The sequence below is a fragment of the Amaranthus tricolor genome, chromosome 14 (genome assembly GCF_026212465.1).
Source record: "Amaranthus tricolor cultivar Red isolate AtriRed21 chromosome 14, ASM2621246v1, whole genome shotgun sequence".
Lineage (NCBI taxonomy): Eukaryota > Viridiplantae > Streptophyta > Magnoliopsida > Caryophyllales > Amaranthaceae > Amaranthus > Amaranthus tricolor.
Window position 1 is genome coordinate 5,609,169 of NC_080060.1, and position 26,264 is coordinate 5,635,432.

Consider the following 26,264-nt stretch of genomic DNA (forward strand, 5'->3'; position numbering starts at 1 on the left):
CATCGCACATATGCTTATTTCGATGCTTATTAAAAAAAAACCGCTAAAATGTTTATTTCAATGCTTAAAATACTTACTCCAATGCTTAAAGCCCATGCTCCCTACCTTAACCTTCTTTTTACCACGAGTTAAAATGACAATTGCAACACTTAAAATGTATATTTCAAGAGTTTTAAGTTGTCAATTCAATAACTTAAAATGTTTATTCCAATAACTAAAATGCCAATTCCAAGTTTCAAACTAACAACTCCAAAATAAATTTAAACATCATTTTGAAAACAAAATTGTCCACGGGCTGAGTTATGGGTGTAAGTTTGTTGTTTGGTTTACAAATCCAAATCAAACAAAATTAAATAATGATTTTGATTTTTGTAGTGAAAATTCAAATCCTATTTGTATAATCCAAATTGAACCAAAATGATTTATAAAATGCCAATTTAAATTGAAATGATTTAAAAAAATTTTAAGAAATTGTACATAATTAATTGATTTACATTGAATTGACTAATTTGCACCGAAACTATTTATTTGCACTGAGTTTTTTGTAATTAAAATATATCTCATTTTCAACTTTATAACCTGATAGTACAATGGGATGAAATTTTGTTAATTTTCTGCTTCAACGCTTCCATGTTTCATCGATAATTGTTGTTTCACAATAAAGAAACTATCATTGGTTATATTTTTGTTTAATGTTTTTTTGATTTTAATTTTTTAGATGTGCATTGTACAAATACTAGAGTCTTGTGTAAATTTCGGTGTTCAATTTTTTTGGTTTACAAAATCTTAAAATCAAATCAAAATCGAACACCGAACTAAAATCAAATTTTAGTCCAAATCGAATCAAACAAAAAATAATTGCTCATTCAATTTGGCTTGGTTTTTCACCAAATTACTTACACCTCTATGTTGGGTAGGAGATGTCGCTCCCATCGCTCAAGAGATGTCCTAAAAAGAAACACAAATTCTCAAATAAGATGATCTCACGGTGAAACTATCTCTATTGAAGGGATATTTCAAAATGAAATATCCTCCCTTCCATTCAATACATATGTTCGATATTTGCACCATTCACTAATTATTTTTAAAGATTTTTTATTTGTAATCTATAAATTAAAATATAGTCAAGTAAAATCTTATTCAATTCATCTCAATGTAATTTTTTTATAAAATATTTATGTGTTTTAATTTAACAATGAAAAATTTAAATTTTAAAATTTTACATTTACCCTGTATTGATAAATTAAATATTACCCATTAATTAATATATACAAAACTCTAACCTTTGCTAACAACGAATTTGTGAATTTTTGATTATAACAAAAAGAAATAATGAATTGAACGAATGAAATTATAATGAAGTTAAAATGCAGATTTAGAGAAAGTGGTGAGTCTATTTTTCTAACCCTAATCCTAAAATAAAAATATGCTAAATAAGAGGGATAAAGAGAGTATGAAGTAAACATGACTCGTTATGGGAAAAAGGCTATTATTATGTTTGTTTAGAAACATCGTGACAAAAGGATCATAGGAGTTTATCGCTAAGTATTTGACCAAATATAATCGTTCAATGCCTATATAACCTGTCACTAAAATACTTTTAGAGGGTGATAGGGCTAATTGAAGCTAAAAGGATTTTCGATAAGATGAGAATTGAAAATTATTAGCCCCACACGAGCTTTGTGAACAAATGATTTATGATAATGTACAAGAAATACTCATCTTTCTATTAAAGAAGATGTATTAAACTAATAATTAACATCTCCATTAAAACAAAAAACTCATAATTAATAGCTTCTCCTATGAGAGACTTAAAAGACATAAATTCATATTTTTATTTTCTCTCTAATTTATATTAATTAAGATATTTAACCTATATATTTAATGCATATTTAAAACACCATTTCTCACAATAATTTGTACATAATTAATTAGATAATGTCAACTAGATTATAGAAAATAGCTTGAACCAATTTAATACGAGAGATCTGCATCTATCAGAGTTACTTTCTCTATTTCATTATACTTTCATCAAGCTTGAATTATGAATTCATATATAAGGTTGAATTGATTGTGGTTCTGGTACGTGCATTTTTTGCAGAACATGTCGAAGTGAATTGGGGAATTTCGTGTTGCATGATATCAATTGAATGCCAACTAAATCTTTAATCTGATCTCAATTCATGTTTTCCCGCGTTTAATTTTGTGTACTGAAAATTTTGTGTAGTTAAAGAGTGCGAGATCGAAGAACTGAGATCAGAAACTCTTGATCAGTTATCACTCAGATCCCTAATTATCAATGGAGGTTCCACAGACTGGATTGGAGAGGGAAAAGTCGAGCTCATCTTCTTCTTCTCCAGTATCTGTTATCGCCAATTTCTGGAAAGGTATAGTTCCATTCTTTATGCTGCATTTCAATTATTTCTTCGTTTTTTGAGCAGTTTTAGTGGTTATTTGTTAGTTTGATCACTTAATAATGCTTCAAGGAATAAATAGTTGATATGTGTTGCAGAATTTGATTTGGAGAAGGAAAAGAGTTTGTTAGATGAGCAAGGGCTTCGGATTGCCGAAAACCAGGAGAACAGCCAGAAGAATCGTCGCAAACTTGCAGAGAGCACTCGAGGTTGTATACTCATTTGATTTGATGTGTGATCTGCAGTTGTTGTTTTTACATATCCCTTGATTTTGCATTGGGAATAATCTTTCATTTTTTTCACAGTAACTAATATCTTCCGGTACATTCGAATACCCCAATGTTTGCTCCCATTTAGTGTATGCAAACTTATCATTAATCGCTGATAACAAAAGTATCAATTCTGATTGACCTCACACAAATTAAAGCACACATGGTTAATATATTTATTATAATCTTAAATCAAAGACCTATAAATCTTTAACCTATTGAGAACGGACAATAATAAATTATATTCCGAATTGTGAAAACATGGATATTCACAATTGTTTGTGCTGTGTTTGGATAGACTTCAAAAAAGCTTCTCCAGAGGATAAATTGAATTTATTCAATTCTTTACTGAAGGGATATCAGGAAGAAGTCGATAACCTTACTAAGCGTGCGAAATTTGGAGAAAATGCATTTCTTAATATTTACCAGAAACTTTACGAGGCTCCAGATCCTTTTCCAGCTCTTGCATCAATTTCAGTGAGTAACTTTCTTTTTGTTGGAAAATCTCGTTACTGAATGTATCATATAGATGACATCTAGTACTCCTTACTTTTATGTTTTAATCGGTGCAGTTCTGGGGGTAATACTCAATGCTGGGCATGCATTTTCAACTTGATGTTCCTGTCCTTTGTTTTCATCTTTTATGTTGATGATTTCGTGATTGGCGTATCTTCTTCATGATTTAGAGCTCAATTCTTATAACTATGCATTATGCTAAATCCCATTCACAAACATAGATCTTGTCTGAACCTTTAGTAATTTGAATGCGTACAACTGTAAACTAGATTTTTCTGGGGATGTCACCTGTAATCATCTTACTTTTTTTTTTTTGTAAATGCTATGCAAATATTTTCTTGGTTTCCAACTCCTTTGTCTCCACTTTGTTGTCTTTCATATGCCCAATAGAGTTGTTTCTTTATGGGGTCTCATGCTTGCTATCTTTTGGGTATTGGAAGCATCCTACTTTTAGTTATATATGTTGAAAATTGCAGTTACCTCATGCCTGGCAGCTCTGTAGAGCTGTCAGCATCCCCGCAAAAGTTTATCCTCAGGATTTTACATTGGCTATAAAGTTAAATTCATGTTACCTAATTCATTTATTTTATTAATGTTCATGATATTTCTGTTTTTTATTGTTATGTATATATATTTGCTAATTTGTTAGCCTCATGCAGGAACAAGATGTAAAAATATCTGAACTAGAATCTGATAACCGAAAAATGAAAGTTGAGCTTGAAGAATTCCGGGCTGAAGCGTCACATTTAAAAAATCAACAGTCAACTATAAGGAGACTTGAAGAACGCAATCGCCAATTGGAGCAACAGGTCTTTCTAGAGTGTTTTCTTGATTTATTGACACTATGATATTATATCTGCTCCAAATCTCAATGCTTAGACTTTGTTAAAGAGACTTTTTCCTACCTGGTGTTGTCTCTTCGTTTCAATCATATTTGTAGAGGAGTGCGGCTTTATGTTCTGCACATTGAAATGGGAAAATTCAAGTCCTTCCTTAATATGTTTGCTGCTCACTGTTGTGTGTTTTTTTAATCTTGCATAAATATCATCATCTAATAGAATATAGTACTTTTATCTTTCATGAATTAAATATGGGAAGACATAAATTCTAAATACACACATCTGATTGTGATGTAGGATGAAACTACAAATATTTGTGTATCATTGATAATTACTGTTTTTAATAACAGAACAGATGGAAACGTGTTCACTTCTAGATTCTAGTTATAGAATTTTAAGATAATTATGCGATCCATTTTGTTCAAAATGTTTTTGGCTACACTTGTTTTTATGCAATGGTTGGAACTTGTTAGTGTTTTAGATTGATTGATCATTCTTTGGCTTCTCTCTTAATGTTTTGTTTGACAACTGTGAAAACTAGAGAACTTTGCTACTCGACATTAATTGTTTCTAATTGATTTGTCCTTCCATGCCTTTCAGATGGAAGAAAAAGTAAAAGAAATAGTGGAAATGAAGCAGCGCAGTTTGGCGGAAGAGAATCAAAAGACTCTAGAAGTTCTGAAAGAACGGTATTTTATATATTGGTGTCATATTGAGTTTTAATGTGTAGTTTTCTATTCAACTAGAGCGATACAATTGTGCATAGAGAACAAGGAGTATCACTGGTTTGGGGAGGGTCCTAATCAAAATTTCTTTCTTTGAGTAACATTTGAAAAGTAAATCTATGTAGAGTTTTGCAAGTAACTTTTTATGGCCTCTTTGTATTGGTGGCAAGAGTATTTTTCATAATATGAATTAAAAAAAAACATTGGTCAAGAGGAAATGGACTGGAGGTGTGGAATGGGCCAGATAATGGCCAACCAGGCTCTACTTTAAACGGGCCGGGCCATGACCCATTTATCTTAATTCTTAAAATTTTTTTTGCATCACCATTTGGAATCATACTGTAAGTTAAAATTTTTTTGCATCATCAACATCTAAATACCAAATTGCCAATGGTGCGGCAAGTTGCAAGCATCAATTATGACTTGTACTCTGAGTTGTTAATTGCACAACCAAATAGATTAAAAGCCCGTTTAAACCTGCTCCATATATAGTAAAAAGTTGACCCTTTTAAAGTCCGGCCCATTTAAGGCCTGATTCGTTGGAAGCCCGTATAATAAAGGGTTAGGCACAGAGGCCCAATGAGCCCCTGGCCTATTGCACACCTTCAAAATGGACTCCTTAAGGCTCAAAATAAAATGAAACCACACACTGGTTTAGTCTGTGAAACTTCATTAGGAAATCTTAGAAGCCATTTCTTGTCTAGCTTTCAAGCAACTGAATTTACCTCCTAAATCTTGAGAATGGTAAAGGGTAGTAGATGACATGACTAGTAGCGGTTTTCTAGAGGAACTTCATGGTTTCAAGTATCCTAATTAACAATAAATTTGAATACTCAGCTTGGTCAATAGTAACATTAAAGACCTACTTCTTTCTGGGCATTGAATATCAAAGAGCAACTGTTTCAAGCAAAAGTAGGTCCTTGATCACAGAGTGAACTCTATGCCATTTAAAATCATGAATCAACAATTAATAATTAATCAAAAAGAGAAGTTGTAATTAGTTGTGGATGGTAAATGCAACAAAAAAAGGATCCAAGAGTAAGAAAAGCCTCTAGCTCAAATGTCATTTGAAGTTATGAAATTGTGTCAATTATGGTAACATTTCTTTAAGGGGCTAAGAGAGAGACAATTTTTTACTTATTGTACAAGAATCAATTTTTTTCTTACAAATAGGTGACTAACAGTTAATTTATTTGTAAGTCAAAACCTTCTGTAAGTACTAAGTACTATATTAAGATCAGTTATAATTTAGTTATGGTAATACTAATATGGGCATAGTTTTATAGTGCAGGATTATGTTGTATGTATATGTAGTATTTTTGGCCGAAAGGATTAAAAACATATTAAAAGACTAAAACCTATTTCACACTGCAAAGAATGTCACACATCTGTGACTCTGTCACCCAATTGTCGGTTGGAAATAGCTTGAGCTATCCTGATTGGAGTTTGTCCTACCATACACGTGTTTCATTTGCTATTCTTACATATTATGTTATTAGAACCCTTTGGGAAATCATTGTTGGACAACTTTTGTAGAAGTAGGTAAATAGAAACAGTAACACCTGACTGTATGTTGTATAGGCTGGGTGGTTATTTACAAATGGCCTTACTGTTTCATGGCCAAATGGGCGGCCGGGTGCAGGTCCCTCTCCCCCATCCTCATAGCCACCTAATATTTTCTCACTCACCACCTATCTATACCCAATACTATTCCCACCCACCTTACTAGCCCCATCCCCGTCCACCTTACCCACCTCATACCCACTTGCATATACACCATATACCCACTTCCATCCGCCTCATTCCCACTTGAGTTTTATTTTAAAGTTTATTTAAAAATTATGTCAATTTAAATAGAATGATTTGTTAAAAATTATTATTTTTTATTAACTATATAATTATATGGTTTTAGGCAGGCTGATATAGGACATAGTGGGTGGTATGGGGTGGGGCGGGTGGCTATGGTGTGATGCGGGGATATATAAAGCGGATAGACTTCATACCCACAACCTACCCACTCCTAATGGCAGGTATGACTTTTCATACCCATACCCACCTACTACCCACTAAACTTATGCCCATATGGTACCCTTTTTTTTAATGTGGACGGTATAGAGGTACAACTACAAGTACATGGGAAAAGGGGGTATAAAAATAGTAAATAGATTGTGAGTACATTTTTCTTTTCATGTATTTATGATCACTATGAACTACTGCTGTTATCAGGCATGAGTTGTGACTTTATTATTGGGATGAAGGGTGAAAATTCAAAAATAATTTAAAATTGAAAAATATTAGAGAATGTCTGCTGAGTGTTGATTGATTTGTGTTGCCAGCAGACACACTTTTCAGCTTCAATTATGATTTGTCGAGATGTGTTGTTATGTGTTGCAGTGAGCAGTCGCTACAGGATCAACTACGTCAAGCTAAAGAAAGTGTGGTGACTATGCAAAAGTTGCACGAACTTGCCCAGAGCCAGTTGTTTGAGCTTCGTGCTCAGTCAGGTGCGTTCTTGTCTCTGGTTTACTATAAGAGGGTGTTTGATCTAGACAAATAGTTAGTTTATCTTTGATCTTACTTGCTAAATATTGTTATAAAAATTTCAAACGGATTGTAGAAGGTAAATGCCCTTAAAAGTACTGGTAGAACAGGAGGCTTTGACTACTGCTCTAAAGTATTGATCATCCATGACTTGTTCTTTGAATGACCTAATTCTGAAGTAACCAAAAAGCTGCATCAAAAAATACTTTAAGAGCAGGCACATGGAATTTAGAAATTTGCTATATTAAATAATATCTTGTGTTTCTTGGAATGTATACCGACTGTTTCCGATGTTAGAAACTCTTGCCTTCCAAAGAAATTGGGAGTGGAAGGAGTAGTTCCCAAGAAGCTACAAATGACTTATAAACAGATTTGCTTGAAGACAAAAATTTTTCCCTTACCAACTGGATCATTTGATTTAAAGGAAAGAGTAAGTTGACATCGTCCTATTTTTGGCATTGTTGTTTCTTATAAAAAGATATTTTCTAGGACAAACTTTACATTTGGAGTTGCAAAAAAAGGTCAATAGGGCCATGATGAGATGAGAAAATTGCAAGATTTTCATAAAATCAATATATCTATTCTCAAAGCATGTAAACAATTATTGAAAAACAATCTAGATGTTAGAACTATCATATTTTGGGTCGAATCATTTTTTGTTTGGGTTTACCCAATAGGTGAAGGGTTTTTAAAAAAAGCAGCTTCTTGTAAAAAAATATTTTCCAGTCGAATTTCTAGTCACTTAAATACTTGACACTAAACATATTTTTTCCTCAAAATTAAAAGTTGACAAATTACCTTAAAATTTTGGTTTTTATTAGCTCATATAGTTTATACTTGATAATGAAATCTCCACTGGTCTTTCACTTCACTCTTTTCAAGGCCATATGCTTATTTTTAAAAGTGCACCTAGTCACAGTAGTCACACTAAGGCTTTAGCATAGAGTGCATATGAGCACGAAAAATCTCTTTCACTTGCATAAGCATTGCGACTTACACAAAGGCTGTACGTGCTAACATTAGCGTGTTTTGTTCGAGGTATAGCGCTCGTTGCTTTGGCTGCTTTAGAAATGAGTCAGAGAAGAGTAGAAGTTATATTAAATAGATTCTTAATCATATTCATTTTTTTTTTATTAGAGCATTGGACTAATGATTGAATAATGCTATACGTCTATACCCAAACATGAAAGAGATAGTCATAATAGAATTTTTGAAGCAACTTGGACTTGAATAATCTACCCCTTTCTATTAGTCATTGGGTAGCTTTACTCAAAAAGTTTGAAAACTGGAAGCTTGATCATGGTCATAATTAAAAACATGTAAACTATGTTAGAATTTGGGTTGAAGGATGTGAGTTTGTGCATGGATTATTTAGCTAAACAAAACAACCCACTCCCTTCATTGACATGCTAAAGAAGTAAATTGATGTTTCTGGAGATAGATAAACACGAACAACCCTTATTGAAACCATAGTGCAAAAAAAGTTGCTTCGCGTCCTCGCATTCGCATAATGTAAATATGTGGTAACGGTTGCTATCATGATAACAGAACGATGATGTGGTAACAGGAGGGGTGCAATTATCGTAACGCCTGAATATTAGTCGAAACCATAAGATATCTCTTGATACAACCCAAAACACGATTTTTTTTACACCTTTACAAAGTGGAATATATCACTTCGTTTTTTTGAACACCTTTACGACGCGACGATGCGACTTTGCTTTTACATTATGCCGCATTGTAAAGGTTTTCAAAACCCGAAATGTTAAAGGTGTATAAAAATCGAGTTTTGGTTCGTTTTGAGGGATATCTCACGTGCGTTACCATAAGTTTTTCGCTCTCATTATTGCATCAAAGTGTTCGTGATTGCGATTGCGAACGTTACCACATTTCAGTACTATGATTTGAACTAGTTTGTAACTATTGGCTGTTATTGAACCCATGTTTCTCGAAATATGTTCGAATAAGCCATATAGAACATAGCGTAAGTTTTTTCAAAACAACAGGTGAATTGTGCGAATTCTCTTTCGCAATCTCAGTAAGAATATTAGGTGGGAGTTGTTGTCGAGGTCTTTTCGTAATTGGAGGATTAGATGGCTCAAATTCTTATTTTTGGGTCCACTAAATTATTACTTCCTATTAGCTAACCACATATTGTTGAAATTAAGGCTTTCACATTGCATTAAGAAACATAAAAAAAGGGTTTGCTCATGCTATTAACGATTAACCTCTTGATTTTGTTATCTTTCACACTTATTGTTCCTAGTTTCATTTGGAATGCTTTGGTGCTATTTTATTGGAATTTATTATTGTTTAAACATGTCTAAAGGTTTGTACCTCTCCACTTCACTTGATTTTTAGAGGAAGACACAGCTGCAAAGCAGTCAGAACTTAGTCTTTTGATGGACGAAGTGGAACGCGCTCAAAGCCGATTGTTGAGTCTTGAGAGAGAAAAGGTTATTTATCTCTTTTGTTTGTGAGAATTTGTGAATTTATTGAATATTCTAGATCCCCTTTTGTGATTTTCTTTGGCGGGGCTTCTTTATTTTTAGTACCTACTAATATACTGGAACTTGTATGAGGATTCACCTAGGATCTTTCCATGGTAACTCTTGTCCCATCTTACTGTTTCAGGGACATCTACGTTCAAAGTTACAGTCTGCAAATGACGAAAGTGAAAATAAGAAAAGGTGATATATTTTATACATGGTGCAAAATGCGGTTACAATGATTCGGTAATGGGGTGATGTAGTTGTCGCATCATCATATATGATTTTTATACACTTTTATGATGCGGGTAGTATCACTTCAATCAATTTGAAATTATTTATAACTTAAACAAGGATGAGGCCATATTTTTGCACTTTGCTTTATCTTAGTTTGTGGGTTGTAATTTGGAATATTGTGAATTCCCACCATGAACTAATGTTACAATAGTCCCCTTCTAAAGTGGTGAAATAATTTCATCTTAGCATGGAAGAGTTTTTTTTAACTTCAAATGTATTTGACTTTCTATACTTCATTTGAGATTGATCAACATAATGATTGTTAAAAAAGAAGTCTAATCATAATCACTTGTGTTCAGCAGCTGTTTAAGACTTTAAACTACTCATTTTGTTCCTCTTCTATGTGTTTTTTATTTTTTATTTTTTTTATTTATAGCTTTTAGGAGAAAAATGGGAAAATATGCTCTTTTATACTCATATTGCTAGCGTATCTTGGAGTTATGATGTCAAGAGAGGAATAACAGGAGTGTTGAGAAGCACTTCCGGTAGTCTACTTGTGACGAGTGAATTTCCTTTCTTCTCTTTGGTTCTTTCTGTTGGTGTTTTACGATGCAAGTTTGCTTTAAATGATGATTTACAGTGTGATTCCATCGTAATTTTCATTTATTGGCTTTGAGAAAACTCCTTTTAGTCTCTTTTTGTGATATTTCATTTTCTCTCATTAGTGATTGAGTTTCTCCTCGTATAAAACATTCAACTCATTTTGCCTTCCTACTTTCCTAGCCTTTTGTTCTTCCTTTTAATTGGAACGAAAGTGAAATAAGCATTTGGTAGATGATTCAAATTTGGTGGGCTTGAGTTAGTTGGGCTTTTTGAGTAAATTTTGTCTTATTTTTCCTTGGTTTGGTAATTGGTACCCGCCATTCCGGAATCTCTCTGCTTATTACATTGTTTTTGCTTGTTGTTTTCATTTTGAGGGTCATTTGTTCTTATTCTCCACGCTTTCTATGCAATTATTGCAGTGATATTGTTGATCCAAATAGCAACCTTGAGAATTCTTTGAGTGCAAAAGAGAAGATTATATCTGAATTGAATATGGAACTTAATAAGGTGGAGACCACCTTATCAACTGAGAGGGAGCATCATATTTCTGAGATTAAGAAACTGAATGCGCTTCTTCATGAAAAGGTATTTGCGGCTTCGCTTCTTAATTTTCATCTCATAACTTAAAAACATTTTAAAATAGTCTTCATATCTTCTGTTACTTCTTTTTGCAATTTGTGTCTTTTCTTGATGGAGCCAAAGATTTATATTTATCTGGGTTCAAGTTATAATGGACTATACCCTACAGAAATGCATCATCAAATCATTTGCGTTTTTTTATTGACGTGAAGTTGTATATGATGTTTGTAATCAAGGGTCAAAAGGAAACAAGTTCATTATGAGGGTTATGTTGCGTACATCCAATCCCCTAAAACATCTAGGTGGGAGCCACTTGGCATTAGGGTAAGGAAATGTTTATCTTTGACATCTGAGGTTTGGAATGATGTGAGTTCATAATTTGATTTAAGGCAGTCTGGACTCAGGACAGTGTAGGATATAACTTACTGAATGTATTTTCATCTTGTCTAAAACTAATTTCAATATGAATGCCGAAAGCTGAAATTCTTTAGTGGAAGATATCGAGTGGAAAGCTTATCTGATGCAGATTATAAAACGGCTGCAAAAGTGGTTTAAATTTATGTACTATCCTCAAGTTTCACTTCTTTCCTAGTTTCCAAGTTGACACAGAGAACTCAAATAATTACTGTCTTATTTCTAAAAATAATATTTGGTCATTTTGAGCATCACTATGACACTCTTGACTTGATCTTCATACTATCAAGTTTTCAAAAATATAGTTGGGAGATGCTTGTTGAGAGAGATATTAGAGAGCACCTTAGTGAATTTCATTACTGTGTTGATCAAATAAAACATATAAGGCTCTGAGAAAACTAGTCAGACCACTCCAGGGAGTTGTTTTCTTTTCTTCCATCTATAATATAAATTGTGATGGAGCTCACACGCTCTACATAAATATTCTCATACTACCTTTGTTTTGTCTCCCACTTTGTTACAAGGGTCAACCGAAACAACCTCATTACAAGGGTAAGGTTGCATACATTTGACCTCTAAACCCCGTGAGGCTGGAGTTTGTTGTACATAAATTGCCTTATGATAACTTGAACATGTTCTCTATAGCCTCTCACTCCGTATATGGTTAGACCCATGTGTTTCCAAGCAACACATTGTTCTCTTTGCCAGTTTTGTTAACGAAGCAAAAATAGAAACAGTTACTTGGGCTGTTTTCACATGGCTTGTGTTCTCTATATGTGGGTGGCATCATATATGTTGGGAGTTAATAGCCGGCTACAGACAACTTGGCTGGCTTTTCTCTTACGAGGTGTTCTAGGGTCCACTTGTTTAGGAAGTTGTTGCTGGTAATTGATATCTTTGTTCTTTTTAAGTGCATTATATCTTTTTGGAAATTCTCTAAGTCAATGCATTTTCCTTCTAAGGAAGGTATTTATGCGTGATTTTACAAATGTACCACCATTTCCTCCCCAGAAGTGAGTCAGTGCTACTTCCCTCGTAATTAAATCCTCAATAAACAATGGTATTTCTGTACAATTGCCACTTTATTATTTTTCTTGCTAAACACAAATGATTCACTTAATTTAGAATAAGGGAATTGTTTGATTTAAGAAATTTCTGTTATTGTTGTCTTCCATATCACCACACAAATTTCTTATAATCTTCATCAATTAATTTTTTCTCCACCTTATATAGAGGCACTTGTGCCCTTTTGGTTGTGACTTGGTTTACAAACTATTTCTGTTTTATTTTACAGGACATTGCCCTAGAGGAGCTGAAGAAAGAGCTGCAGGCTCGGCCAACTGCAAAATTGGTTGAAGATTTGCGGAAAAAAGTCAAAATTTTGCAGGTTATCTCACTTCTATATCATTCTGAATTTCCGATGTTTCAATGCATGATAGTCTATATTTAGTGTACATTCAATATTAATGAACTGCATGTTGAATGTCACCTCTTTTCAATGTTAAATTTGAACTACGTCTGGTAGTCACTCCAACCTTCAGGCCCCTTGTAGCAGGAGTGGGATTCTCGATACATAATTAACATTAATAATTATACTTAAAATAAATAATGCGGAAGTGTAACACGCCGAACTGCTAAGAACCATTTAAACTAAAACCGTTCAAAACATAAGTTAAAAATCTTACAACTGAGAAAATATAACATAAGATTTGCTTAAATACGATGAAAAAAAATAAATACAATATAGTCTTCAAAGTCATCAAGTAAAATCAATGCAGCTAAGTCCTCAATAAAATAATTAAAGTTGCGGCCTGGATCGAAACCTGAGCTAAATTTTCCTGCAAAATACTATCATTCATAATACAGATGACAGCCGATTAAATCGGTCAGCGATAAAGCCGAGTAAAATTTCCTCAACAAGCTTATGATGTGATAGTTAAATCATGCTTACAAAATAATCATCAAGCACAATATAGAAGGTTATTACTCATTATTGACCTTTATTAAGCCATTAAGTTACATTCTCAATACTTGTAGAAGTTCATTACTGCTACTAAATACTTGGTAACCTTAATGCTTATTCAATCAAGTTCGATTAAGCCTCATAACTTTACCATCATAGCACATCTCAAGATCACAACAATAATGACAACTGATATATGTAAGAGTCTGGTTAGGTGAGGACCGTAGTCCTAAACCCTAACTGTGGTGGAGTCGTCATTCCTCTCAATACTGTTATGCTCGAGACTCCACGGGATGGGTTTTTCTCGGAACCCCTGTCTGACACTGCATTTTACGTGCCGGCTAACACGGATGCCGAGATTTTACATGCCGGTTCATGATTCGACGTTACCTTATTATCAGAGTCATACAATCAATATCATGCAATATCAAACAAGACTCTAAACCGAAATAGTTTACATTCTTATAAGTCAAATTTCCACTGGTCAAAATTATTACAATTCTACCCTTTTAATAGAAACAAATTACTAGTATCTAATAAATTAATATTAATTAAATAATAGACTTTCGTAGCTATACTAAGATTCCTGAGGCTAAACTAAGTCATTATTATGTCATAAATAATCATAAAGGTCAAAGGGTAATATTTCTAAGTACTTAATAACGTATTTTATCAAATAACCAAATAAAATAGTAAAACGGATCTATCATAACTATGAAAAATAATCCGACACGTTATTAAGGGTCTAAAATCTAAATGAAATGAGTTTTCAAGAAAGACAACGCTAAGCATTTCAACAAATTAGTTTGACTATTTTACCGATAAACCGATTAATAATTCTTTATAATTACTTGAGTCCAAAATAAAAATTTTATCAAAACACCAAGATGATACGGAATCATTTTAAAGAGATAAGTTTATTTAACTAATGAAGTTCATGATTATTATTTTAAATAATTAATACAATCATTTTAGACATAAATCGATATATATATAAAAAAAATAATTAAAGTCCATAGGGTCCACGACAATTTGCCTTAGGGTCATCATGAGATTCAACATGTTATAGGAGTATGCCCAAAAGTTACAAGTTAAGAAGAGCCCATTTAATATTTATTTCTTATTTAACTTTTTTTTTCTTCACATTTATTAATAAACTTTTAACTTATTTTAAACTAAAGTAATATATTTTCTTAGCTATTTTTTCATAATTAAGAAAGTATTCAACACCTCTTCCTATTAGAATAATATTTTTAAACGAAAATTCAATTAAACGTTATTTTAATGAAGTAAAACTCAAGGAACATATCTAAAATGATATCCTAACTTTTAGTTTTTATAAAATACTTATAACATACTCCTTTTAAAATTTCTAGTTCACATTAATTTTATCTACCAAGATTTCATCACAAAAACATCACTAGATATTATTTTTAAGTATTTTCTCAATGCAAAAGTTCATAAAGCTAACATACATGAAACTTAAAATAATATTTCACATAAAAAAAATTCATATATATCTACATTATCATATTAATCAAGAACTTCTATATTTACAACTCCTTTTTTTTTTTAGTGTCCCAAAAGTATTATTGTTTTAACGAAAATATCACTAAACTGGATATGACTTTAATATAACCATGTAAAGTTTAAATGATTAAAATAAAATCATGTTGATCATGCTTTTGTATTATCAAGTAACCATAAATAAATATCACATAACGAGAGAGTTAAGAAAATATATACCATTTTCCTCTAAAGGTGGTGCTAAACCAAGTAAGAGAATAATAATAGGACAATAAGAACTCAAAGAAATAAGTTCCAAAAGAGAAAGTCTTCAAGACTCCAAGCTTCAAAGAAGTAGATCTTCAATTACCCAAAAGAAAATGATATCCAAGCTCCAAAAGATAATACTTGACTTTTCAAAAGTTGATGATTATTGGCTTAAGAAGTGATAAGATCAAACTCCATCTTCATTTGATTCTTCAACTAATAAAAAGGGTATAAAGTTAGTAAGATGTTAATGAGGTGAAGATATAAGAAAGAATGGTAGAAAGATTTGATGATGGGGGTGCAAGTGATCTCATGGTTAAGGGGTATTTATAATGGGTTTTGGGCAACTTTTTAGTTCATAAGATTGTATGAAAAAGAGTGTTAGGAGTATAGAAGAAGGTTAACTTGTGTAAGTGATTTAGAGTGTGTAAGTGAATGTGTAAGAGTTGAAGTGTGTAAGTGGATGTGTAAGAGTTTGGAGTGTAGAAGAAGATTAACTTGTGTAAAGAAATGGTGATAGCTTGTGTAAATGATGAAAATCATGGATTGATGTAGAAAGGATTTTGGTTCATCAAATTTTTGTTCTAGTTTATACACGTGAAATGTTTTAGATTAATGGGAAAGTTTGATTAATGTTTGATTATGAAAATATGATAGTTTACTTGGAAAATTTTGGTTAAAACTATTCTTAAAGTTAATAAAAAAAATATAGTTAATTTTTAGGTATAAAATAATCAAATCAAAGTTGTAAGGTTAAAATGATAAGTAGTAAAATAAGTTTAAGGAAATGAAATTGAAACATAACGTTTTAATAAAATCGTAAATATAGTATTAAAATTTTACTTTTCGTAGTATAAAATAATAAAATAATATTTTAGTGTTTATAAAGAAATTTAAGAATATATATATATATATATATATATATATATATATATATATATATATATATATATATATATATATATATATATATATATATATATATATATTTTGGAAGAAATTACAAAATCGAAATAAGGTTTAGGAATTAAATTTGATTTGAATTAGATAACCAAAGGATTAAGAATTCGAATTAAAAAAAATTTCGGAATAATTAATTGGAAGATTAAGATTAAGAAATTTGAGCCTGTTACACCCCCACTTTGAAAAATTTCCATAGTAGTGTTGAACATTAAGAGGATTGTTAATTGTTGTATGTACATGAAAGGTGCTTTTCATACTTATAGATTATGATCAAAAAATTATTCAAGGATAAGAACACTTGCGAAATGGGAGTACCATCAGTTCTCCAATAAATTACTTCTATAAAGGAGAGTGCTTCTTCCATGTTAGCATCAAAAAAAGGACATTTTAGGAAATGCCAATGAACACGAGCCACTAGGGAGGTTGGTACACTACTCTTTAACTTGAGTAAAATTTCGTAGGCATCATATTACGCAAGATTTCAATTTGCCCACCACATGGCAGAAGTGTGTTAATAGAGCTCCTTGTTATGCTTCTTGAAACTGCTGAAAACCATAACATGACTAATCCATTTACCCCTTCTATCCTCGTCAATAAATGCAACTGGCCTGCAAGCCTATGTGTGATAAAAATTGGATGCATAACACTATGACGAAACAGTTAACAAACATCTAGTAAGGCTGACTGCCTTGTTGGTTTTCCATTTATGCTGTTAAGCCTTTGTTGATTCTTGTTTGTATACAATCAATTGAATGTGAGTTAAGCCCTTGTGCCAAGTCCACTGACATGTATGGAGTATTTATAAAGATAAGATTTGGAAGACACAAAGAAATTTAAAAGGTAAATAATTCCAATAACATTATTTTGGAAGGAAAAGAAAAAGCAATCAAAATATCAAATGCTTACAAGAGTACAGGACCACTTGAGTACAAAGACCATTTTACTGATTCACTATAGTATCATCATCAATATCAAATTGTCAGTTCAATGTTTATGCACATGCAGGAAATGAACATTAGTAAGCTAAAACATAGTACAAAATCTTGAATGCGGCCAGAGCTGCGTTTAAAATGGCTTTCTCGGCCAATACAGATGATTTCACAATTGTCTTAGCTTATGTTTCTGTTGCTATATGCTCAAAAACCTTTACAATATAGTCGCAATGCGGTGATGCGCGCGATATTTTGCACTATGAGCTGAATAGCCCTTATTGCTTCTTTTTTGTTGAGGTTCGTTCTTTATTACCTTAAAATACCAGGTTCGTTCATTTCACCACAGTGCTTATGGGTTGAGAATTAAGAGGAAGGCAATCTTTAAAAGTGCAGTGTTCTTACTGCCTTGTAATTTTTTTGGGAATTATATATAAAAAAAATACTCTGTAACAAACATCTTGTCAAAAGCACCTCATATTTTAAGTTTTGTAAAAAAGCACCTTATAAAACGAAAACTTCTGAGATCACCTTAGAACCAATTATTCCACAACAACAATGCCAAAGCCTCAATCCCAACAAATTGTATTCTGCTACATGAATCAATTGATTAGTTTTGGTGGTCATCCACATGAATTCTCCTTTTACATTCATTTCGATTTTCAACTATCTCAACATATTGAAATTCTTCATATCTTTTTCCAATTATTCCCTCTAGGTCATATTTGGTTCTTCTCACCCTCTTCTCCCGTGTTCTTTCACCCCCTACTTTTGCTTCATTAAAGGTTGGAGCAGTACCTCACACACACAAAACATCATCTGTTACCTTTCTTATTTCACTCTCTGTCATTGATTGCTGAGTCGCATTTCGGCAATCACAATTCACAACCCAAGCAAGATTGGCATGTTTCCTCTATCTAACAAAATCTTCATCTTTCATTGTACAAAGGGACAGTTTGAATCTAACAGAAGAAAAAGGAGATCAAATTAGAAAACAGATAAATAACGTGCGCCGCTCCTCAATTACGAAGGGAGGCGAAAAGAAAAAAAATGTTGAAATAACTTGCAATGGGATTCAATCCCATGACCTTCCTTGCATTATGTTTCCTTCGTCCTCAACAACAGCAGTCAGTCTGCAAACAGCTGCATCACCATCGACATCATCCTTCACTCATCAACAACAACATCATCATATCACCACCACCTTTCTATCTTCATTAACATCAGCAGCAACTTCATCAAAACTTCATCAACATTTCATTCACCATTATCCGCCCACTGTTCCAGCAGCTCTCAAAAGCATTACCAACAGACGCACAATCAGCATCAGCCCCACAACAAGAAACAACCATCCCCGCCTTTGATCATGAACAAAAAAATCATCCCAATCACCATTTCATTTTTATATCTCAAGGCTAATCCCTACATATGAGTAGGCACTTACACATAGAAAACTTGTTACTTTTCAGTATTAGCACAATTTTGAGCTACTTGCTTCTTTCTCTAGGCACTAAACTTCAGTACAACAACAATAACAACAAAAACAACAATGCAAGAGCCTTAATTCCAAAAGAAAAAAGGTAATTCTTGACACAATTTTATTTTTTTGTCGGAAAATACATTTTTAGAATGGAATTTCTCACAAACAAATAGTTCTAAAAGGCATTAGTTTCTTACCAAAAAAATTATACTTAAAAAATGATTGTTGGAAAAACAACTCTCAACTTAGGTAATGTTTGGTCATTAGTGATCCATAATTTATTCATTTTTTAAATTGATATACATAATGAAACCCTTAAATCAATGACATAAGTAATATTGCTTCACGACTCTCATGCACAACAATCACACCTTCATCTTGGCCTTCTTAGGTTTAATCGTGTAATAATTACGTGAACATATTAAACAACAAGATGAGTAAAATTTTCTATGATCAGGCATTAAATTTACCTTGAGCACACTTCTTGTAACTTAGTGACTTCCTAGAAGTATACTTACAGGGAATTTTTACAAACATACGATCCAATTAAACATGAACAAAATCCATAACTAACCCTAGAAAATCGTAACTTATATATTATTAGCATCTCTCTTTATAAAAAAAGGTAATTTGATATGAGTTTACCTTTTAAATTAATATTTTTGCGAGAAATTATATTAAAATTCATTGTAATTTGTAGTTTCTTGCAAAAAAGTTGTTATAAATGTAGTTTGTTGCAAAAATGTTGTTATAGAAGTAGATTCTTGCGACAAAGTTGATATATAGTAGTTTCCCTCAATGTTTATGAATAAAATTAAGTTGAGAAACCAAATACTTATATTCAAAGCTTGTTTTTTCCATTTCAGGTTACAACTTGTTTACTTTGTGTTATTTTCTAATTTCTTAGTGAAGGAAGAAAAGAAGAAAACAAAAAGAATAGTAAAAAAATTGTTATTTCATTTTCTTGAGTTTGGTTTAGTGGAATAATTAGTTAGGAAAGCGAGGAGGAAAGAAAGAAAGTTCAATACCTTTAATCCTTTGTTTTTTGTTAGACCTTTACCTTTTATATGAGAGCATTTTTCGAAGATGTGTATCAATCAAATTAACTTTATGCCTTTTCCTTTCTTTACTTTTACACCCAAAATTACTCCAAATAAGCATTCAAATTAGTTTCATTCTCCATTTTATCAACTTTTGTTCTCATTCAACTCAAGATTTCTTTGTCCGCTATCAAGTTCTTCTTTCTACTTCTAGTATAAGTTTTTATTTTCCATACATCTCATAAGTTAAGTCAAATAATGGATAAAATGAGCAACGCTTATGAAAATAAAACCAACCAAATCTTGTGGAAAAAAACTTCTTTTAAAACTGAAATTTCACATTAATATTTATAAACCATTTAATATCCATTAGTTTGAAGTAATTTCATTGGAAATGTGTCAAACTGTCAACCCTAAAAAATTTGCTAATAACTTCAAATAAGTTATCCAATTCCATACTTTATAGATTCCGATATCCCATAGAAGAATGATGATAGTATTAATTGAAATCTTTTTTAGTTCCTTATGGCCAACTACTGTTTTTTTGAATTGTCTACTAAATGCTGGGGCTTGTTCTTAAGATAAGTGAAAATGGAAGACGAGTTTCTCTTTTGATGAACTCGAAGCTGTGAGGCTAAGTTAACTTTTTGCGTCTTGCAAAATTTTAGTTGTTTATGGAATGCTTCAACTGCCTGATTTAATTGATGAGGTCATAAAGTTAAGTAATGACAAAAATGCTTGAATCAATTTTGCGCAAGTTAGTCCATATCCAATGAAGAATTTTCTCCTTCCTTGATACCTTTTTCTGTATCTCTTTCTCTCTCTATCTCGCATTGCTTTTTACGTCTGAGAGCCTTTTTTTTGGCTTCTTTTCAGTGTGATAAGTCTTTACTGTTGTTTGCTTATTGTGTAGGCAGTTGGTTACAATTCTATAGAGGCTGAAGATTGGGAAGTAGCCACAAGTGGTGAAGAAATGAGCAAATTGGAATCGTTGTTGCTGGACAAGAACAAAAAGATGGAACATGAGCTTACTCAATTGAAGGTATGCGTACTATGTAAGATCTTTGATTAGAGGATGTGTGATTTCAATTGCTGCAATGATCAATCCGAGAAAACAACTCTAAATTTGATCATGTCTATGGTTGTTCTTTCATGTTATCCCCATTTTAGGTTAAGCTCTCAGAGAAAACATCACTTCTTGAAGCTGCAGAAGCAAAGTTATCAGAATTTTCTGCCAAGGTTGATGAGCAGCAAAAACTAATTCAGAAACTTGAAGATGATATATTGAAGGTACAACCTTGCAGCTTTAGCCAGTCTGTTGGTACACGTGGATTTTCTATTTGTAAAAACTTCTATTTATCTATTAATATTATTCCTTTTTTTTTGTTGGGGTGGGAAGGGGGGGGGGGGGGGGGGGGTGTGGCTGTTTCAGGGAGAATCATTTTACAAAAAGAAAATTTGTAAATTTTTGTATAAAAATAAATCATTGAAGTGTGTCATTCGTCACTTCATCTGAATTTTCTCCAGTTACTTCTTTCTGACTGTGACTGGTTGTTGGTATATTTGGCATTGCTATTTGAGTTTGCATCTATTAGTCCCAGTAATGTTAACACTTAATGCCTTTTTTTATTGTGTCTGGAGTTGGGGATCAATTGCTTTTTATCAAGAAAGCTCATTGTTATTTTGAAACCAAATTATTGAAGTCTATCCAAATAATTGAAGTTTATCTTTAATTATTTTATTCAAATCCCCCAGTTCTTTCTGAGTTCAGCTCAGTATTGGTTTGAAAGCTGCTGGATCAATTTAGAGGATGAAAGTCTAGTGTTCAGCCTTCATCAACTTTTCTAAATTGTCTTTTCCTCATTTTCTGATTTCTGTCGATATGTGAACTTATTTTTATTATGTAATCAACTTGTTTCCATTTTTTTTCCTAATTCAAGAGTTTATGCTCAAACTACTTTAAAACCTTCCAATGCAGGGATATAGCTCCAAAGAACGGAGAGTATCATTTTTTAATGATTGGGATTTGTCAGACTCTGTTTTAGCTGAGCCATCTGAGGTATGCTAATTTGAATCTTCTGTAAATGGATGAGAGGCTCTTAATTGATGCTTGCGAATGTCTGGAAGTTGGAAATATGTTTTTTGTCTTTCAATCATTCAGTCTAGAGATGTGATAATTGGATGTTCTTTGTCTTCTAATTACTCAATCTAGAGATGTGATAAATACATACCCGCTTATAAAATATTGACTATGGTTGATACATAATTTATGCTGGCACCTTAACTACTTAATCATTTAGATAATTTAGATTCTTAATATCTACAGATGGACGTTTGGAGGACTAGTTAATATTTGTGAATCAGGTTTCAGTGCACTTGATTGTCTGAGGAAAATTACTGGGAGGTGTTGAAAAGAATTGAAATGCTCACCAGCTCCATACTATGATATTTGATTATCATTGAAATGCTTTTAGTGAAGTTGTCTAGAAAATTACTTATCAGTGATGTAAATTGAAAGTTGATTCTTCATTCCAACCTGGAGGAATAATCGTAATCCAGTCCAACCTTTTGAAAATCAAATTTCCAGACTTCCTTGCTAACTCATGGTCATGAAAAGAATTATTAGTATTTTAGGGGGAATCAACTCCCTACAAATTGGATTTTTATGGGCTAAGCTGCTAAGGCCTATGTCAGTGTAAGAATTTGAATTTTTTTAAAAGCATTTTGGAGTCGTGTCTTGTAGCTAAAACTTATGCATAATCTTATTATGAATATGAAACTTTTTGGATTGGAACTGTTTGGACATTATTATCAAAGGAAATGTGCTAGTGTAACGATAATTGTGGCAACAATTGTAATCTAGGGAAGTAAAACCAATTAAAACTGCATTGAGCCAGTTTTAATTGAGTGTAACATCAATATTTTGTTAGTGGTGAGTACAACGGGGAATTAATCACTGGTTAAATCTTGAATGTGTTGTATTACATCAACATTCAAAATGTGTTGCATTTATATATATCCATCTATCGTTTGATCTTACTGTTCTATTACTGCATGTTGACCAGAGCACAGAACCGAAGCATAGTTCCAGTGATCAGGACCAAAGCTCAATGCTTAAGGTGATTTGCAATCAGAGAGATAGATTCCGAGCACGACTTCGCGAGACTGAAGAAGTAAGTTGCTCTGCCAGAGTATGATGTCTTATTTTTTTATATCTTATTCGATTTTTCTTGTATTTGTTTTTCTAACAAGGTGGTAAAGTGATACAAGTTTGAGCAGTTATCATGCCACGCCTTTTGGGTCAAATGTTGTTTTCTCAATAGAAAGTTTGCAGCTACGCCTTGCTAGTAAACTGCGCTAACTTGATGCCTTTCAGGAGGTAAGGCAAATGAAGGATAAGATTCGGGTTTTGACAGAAGAACTGGAGAAAACAAAGGCAGACAACGTAAAGCTTTATGGGAAAATTCGATACGTCCAAGACTACAATCATGAGAAAGTGATTTCTAGAGGGTCAAAGAAGGTGTCATGCACCAGACATTCGTGTTTATTTTTTAATTTTTTGATTTTTTTTCGTTCGTAATTTCTCTTATCATGAGATTTAATTCTGTTGCATTCCAGCCTTCCGATGATCTAGAAAGTGGTTTGAGCACTGATGTTGAGTCCAAGTATAAGAAGATTTATGAAGACGATATTAACCCCTTTGCTGCTTTTTCCAAAAAGGTAGTAAACTCATCATAAATTGCTCCAGTTTTTATTTTCAGATGTAAGCAATAGTAAAATTTCAACCTTGTAGTTGCCGGAATTTAAGATATAAACCCAATAAAATAAACTCACAACTAGTTTTCATTAGTTATGGAAATTAGTTATGGTTATCAGATTTTATATCTACTTGGAAGTTGATTTTAGCTATTTGATTGAGGCTTACCCTTTTTTAAACCAATCATTAATCTCTCTAAGGGGAAGTAGGAAACGAGAGACGAGGATGGCGTTGGAGGGAAGAGAGAGAAAGAGCTTGATTTTTGATTTTGCTACACTTTTCCTTCATTTCTTCTTTCCCTGTGGCCTGTGCCCCTTCTCTAAGTCTAAATACATATTCATCATCAAACTTATGCTTCATGTTTACACATATAATGTACAGGAGCGAGATCAAAGGTATAAGGAGCTGGGTCTCAGGGACAAAATAACCCTTACCAGTGGGCGTTTCCTTCTTGGCAACAAGTATGCTTTCTTATGCTTGATTTCATCTGTCAAATGCTGATGTGATAGTTACACCTTGATGTGTATGTGTAAATGTCATAGATCCTTATCTAACTTTTCCATACATGTTGGATAACCCAATCCGTTAAAATAAAACACTTCGGATTAATCACTTCAATATGACTAGAGTCTCTTCAAATTCTAATTTTCTAGTTCCAAAGAGAAATATTTTGAACTGTTTTCTTAGATATGTACAGAATTAAATTGAGTAGAATCTGTCAGCTCTTAACAAATTAAATATGTAGTACTCTTGTGCTTGAATATCTTTTTGTATCTTGCTTCAACTTTTTTAGCCATTTCTTTGGGGATTGTCATAAATCTTTTGATGTCTCTTGCCATATTGACCATGAACAAGGGCAATGCTCAATTGTACTAATGCTGATGAAACTGCATTGGTTTATGGATTTAGAGATCTCTTGTTTCTTTGACATTTAATTTTGGCTTTCGCATGATCTTTCAAAAAAGATGATTGTTTATGTAATAGAATTCTTGAGGGGCAATTGCCAAAAAAAATATTTCTTTGGCAGTAATTATTACCAAAATAAAAGGAATTCTCTTTTTTCTTTGAATTAATGAAATAACACCTTTCTTTTAATGTTTATACATCTTCACTTTTTGTTGGAAATATATATTTTAATAAAAACAAGTTTCCATGGTAAAATAAAAACTTTACAAACCTTAGTCATAAGATATATTATATACAGATATATCCAATGTTCAGTTTTTACCACAGTGCTGCCTTCAGCTGATCCATTCCCTATGCCTCACACAGTGTATATATATATATGTACTTCTGTGTTACTTTCAGTTTTTGATCAATATAAGTGTAGCTTCATTTGGCCTACTTTGATCATTCATTACATCCTTTTTCCCTACTATTTTATGCCATTGGTTAAGGATTTCAACCAATCATAATGTATCTTAGTTTATCGAATAATTCCTCCTTCCCTGTCTTTCCTATATAAGTAGACATATGGTCCACTTGTCGAACTGACTCAATCATAATGTATTTTAGTTTGGCTCTTGGGTTTTGTCAACTATTTTTGAAAACGAAAAAAGGGATCTATTCTAACACCCCGACCTTGTCTGGGTTGGGCTATAGCATGTCCCCACAAACCAACTGAAGCCTTTTCCGGCACACATTGTTTTTGCCGTGTGCACCTTCTATGAGGTCACCCATCTAAAGACTACTCTACACCAAACATGCTTAACTGTGGAGTTCTTAAGAATTTTGCTTCCTTGAAAAAGATGTACCTTGTTGATATGGGTATCTGGGTAGTCCTATTTTTCTCAACTAGAGCGTTGACTCTCTAAGACTCTAACCTCCAGCTCAAACGGTATTACCAAATTGAATTTTTCCTGCATACCAAGTAATAAAAGTTCTTAATGGTAATCTTCGACCATATATTGTTTTTGCTGATGCATAATCTCAATCTCGTCACGCTTTCACTATGAGGAGGTTAGAGTGTATTTGTGTGAAATTGCATAATTATTATGTATATGTTGAATGTTTTAAAGGTTACTAAATTAAACAAAACTGACTAATTGCAGATATGCTCGAACATTTGCGTTCTTCTACACAATTGGGTTACATATTCTAGTTTTCACTTGTCTATACAGGATGTCTGCTCTTAGTCATCTAAGGTACTAAGATTTCTTCAATCTTGTTCATGCTTTTGTTTTTTCATAACTAGTTCTAATTCCTGAAATGTGATGCAGTCATGGGTCTGAAGGAATTGAAGAGAAAACCATTCTGCCTAATGCTCTCTAAAGCTTGATTAAATTTGTCAAATAGCACATCAATATAAAGGAGGTTGATTGAAATGTTAGTATATACTACATAGTTACAAACTGATTATCAAGTTTTGTTCATTTTCCCGAGTTTGAGAAAGTGAGAGTACTGATAGTGTATAGTTACACTTGTCGACTTTGTGTAAGCTGCAATATCTCAAAAATTGGTATACTATTTTACACCGGGAAGGATGATGACGATGTATTGTGCCGATTTGAAGACAAATGCGTATCTGATAAAGCTGCTTCGGTGGTTTTCTTCACCATATTTTACGTCGGTGACGCTTGTACTATGATGTTTAAGAATTAAGCTGAGCTTTAGTTGAAAAGAATGATATTTGAATGTTTGTTTTTACTTCTACTTGCTATTATGAAAAGGGGGAGTTTGTTCTGGATCAAGGCTAATAAACTCTCAGAAAACGTAATCTTCTAACGTAAAAAT

General features: G+C 32.6%; 1 protein-coding gene across 2 annotated transcripts; it reads left to right on the forward strand.

Annotated features, from left to right (window-relative positions):
• The first annotated feature begins 1,886 nt into the window (after positions 1-1,886).
• LOC130799970 (protein CASP) lies at positions 1,887-26,221 on the forward strand. Of its 2 annotated transcripts, none has more exons than XM_057663283.1 (20): positions 1,887-2,082; positions 2,228-2,387; positions 2,513-2,623; positions 2,982-3,160; positions 3,859-4,008; positions 4,639-4,727; positions 7,158-7,267; positions 9,666-9,760; positions 9,939-9,994; positions 11,053-11,218; positions 12,921-13,013; positions 20,688-20,816; positions 20,945-21,064; positions 21,753-21,833; positions 22,840-22,947; positions 23,151-23,294; positions 23,393-23,494; positions 23,913-23,992; positions 25,583-25,675; positions 25,751-26,221. In XM_057663283.1, the coding sequence occupies exons 2-20, from the start codon at positions 2,300-2,302 to the stop codon at positions 25,800-25,802; spliced, it is 2,046 nt and encodes a 681-aa protein (XP_057519266.1). In that variant the 5' UTR covers positions 1,887-2,082; positions 2,228-2,299; the 3' UTR covers positions 25,803-26,221. The 2 variants fall into 2 exon arrangements, with proteins under 2 accessions (XP_057519266.1, XP_057519265.1); XM_057663282.1 differs by having other exon boundaries at positions 1,984-2,002; positions 2,102-2,387.
• Positions 26,222-26,264: the final 43 nt, after the last annotated feature.

Coding starts and splice junctions, on each gene's coding strand:
- LOC130799970 (XM_057663283.1), top strand. CDS start 2,300: ATGGAGGTTCCACAGACTGGATTGGAGAGGGAAAAGTCGAGCTCATCT. Junction 9,995..11,052: donor GAAAGTGAAAATAAGAAAAG/GTGATATATTTT, acceptor CAATTATTGCAG/TGATATTGTTGATCCAAATA. Junction 23,495..23,912: donor TTGCTGCTTTTTCCAAAAAG/GTAGTAAACTCA, acceptor TATAATGTACAG/GAGCGAGATCAAAGGTATAA.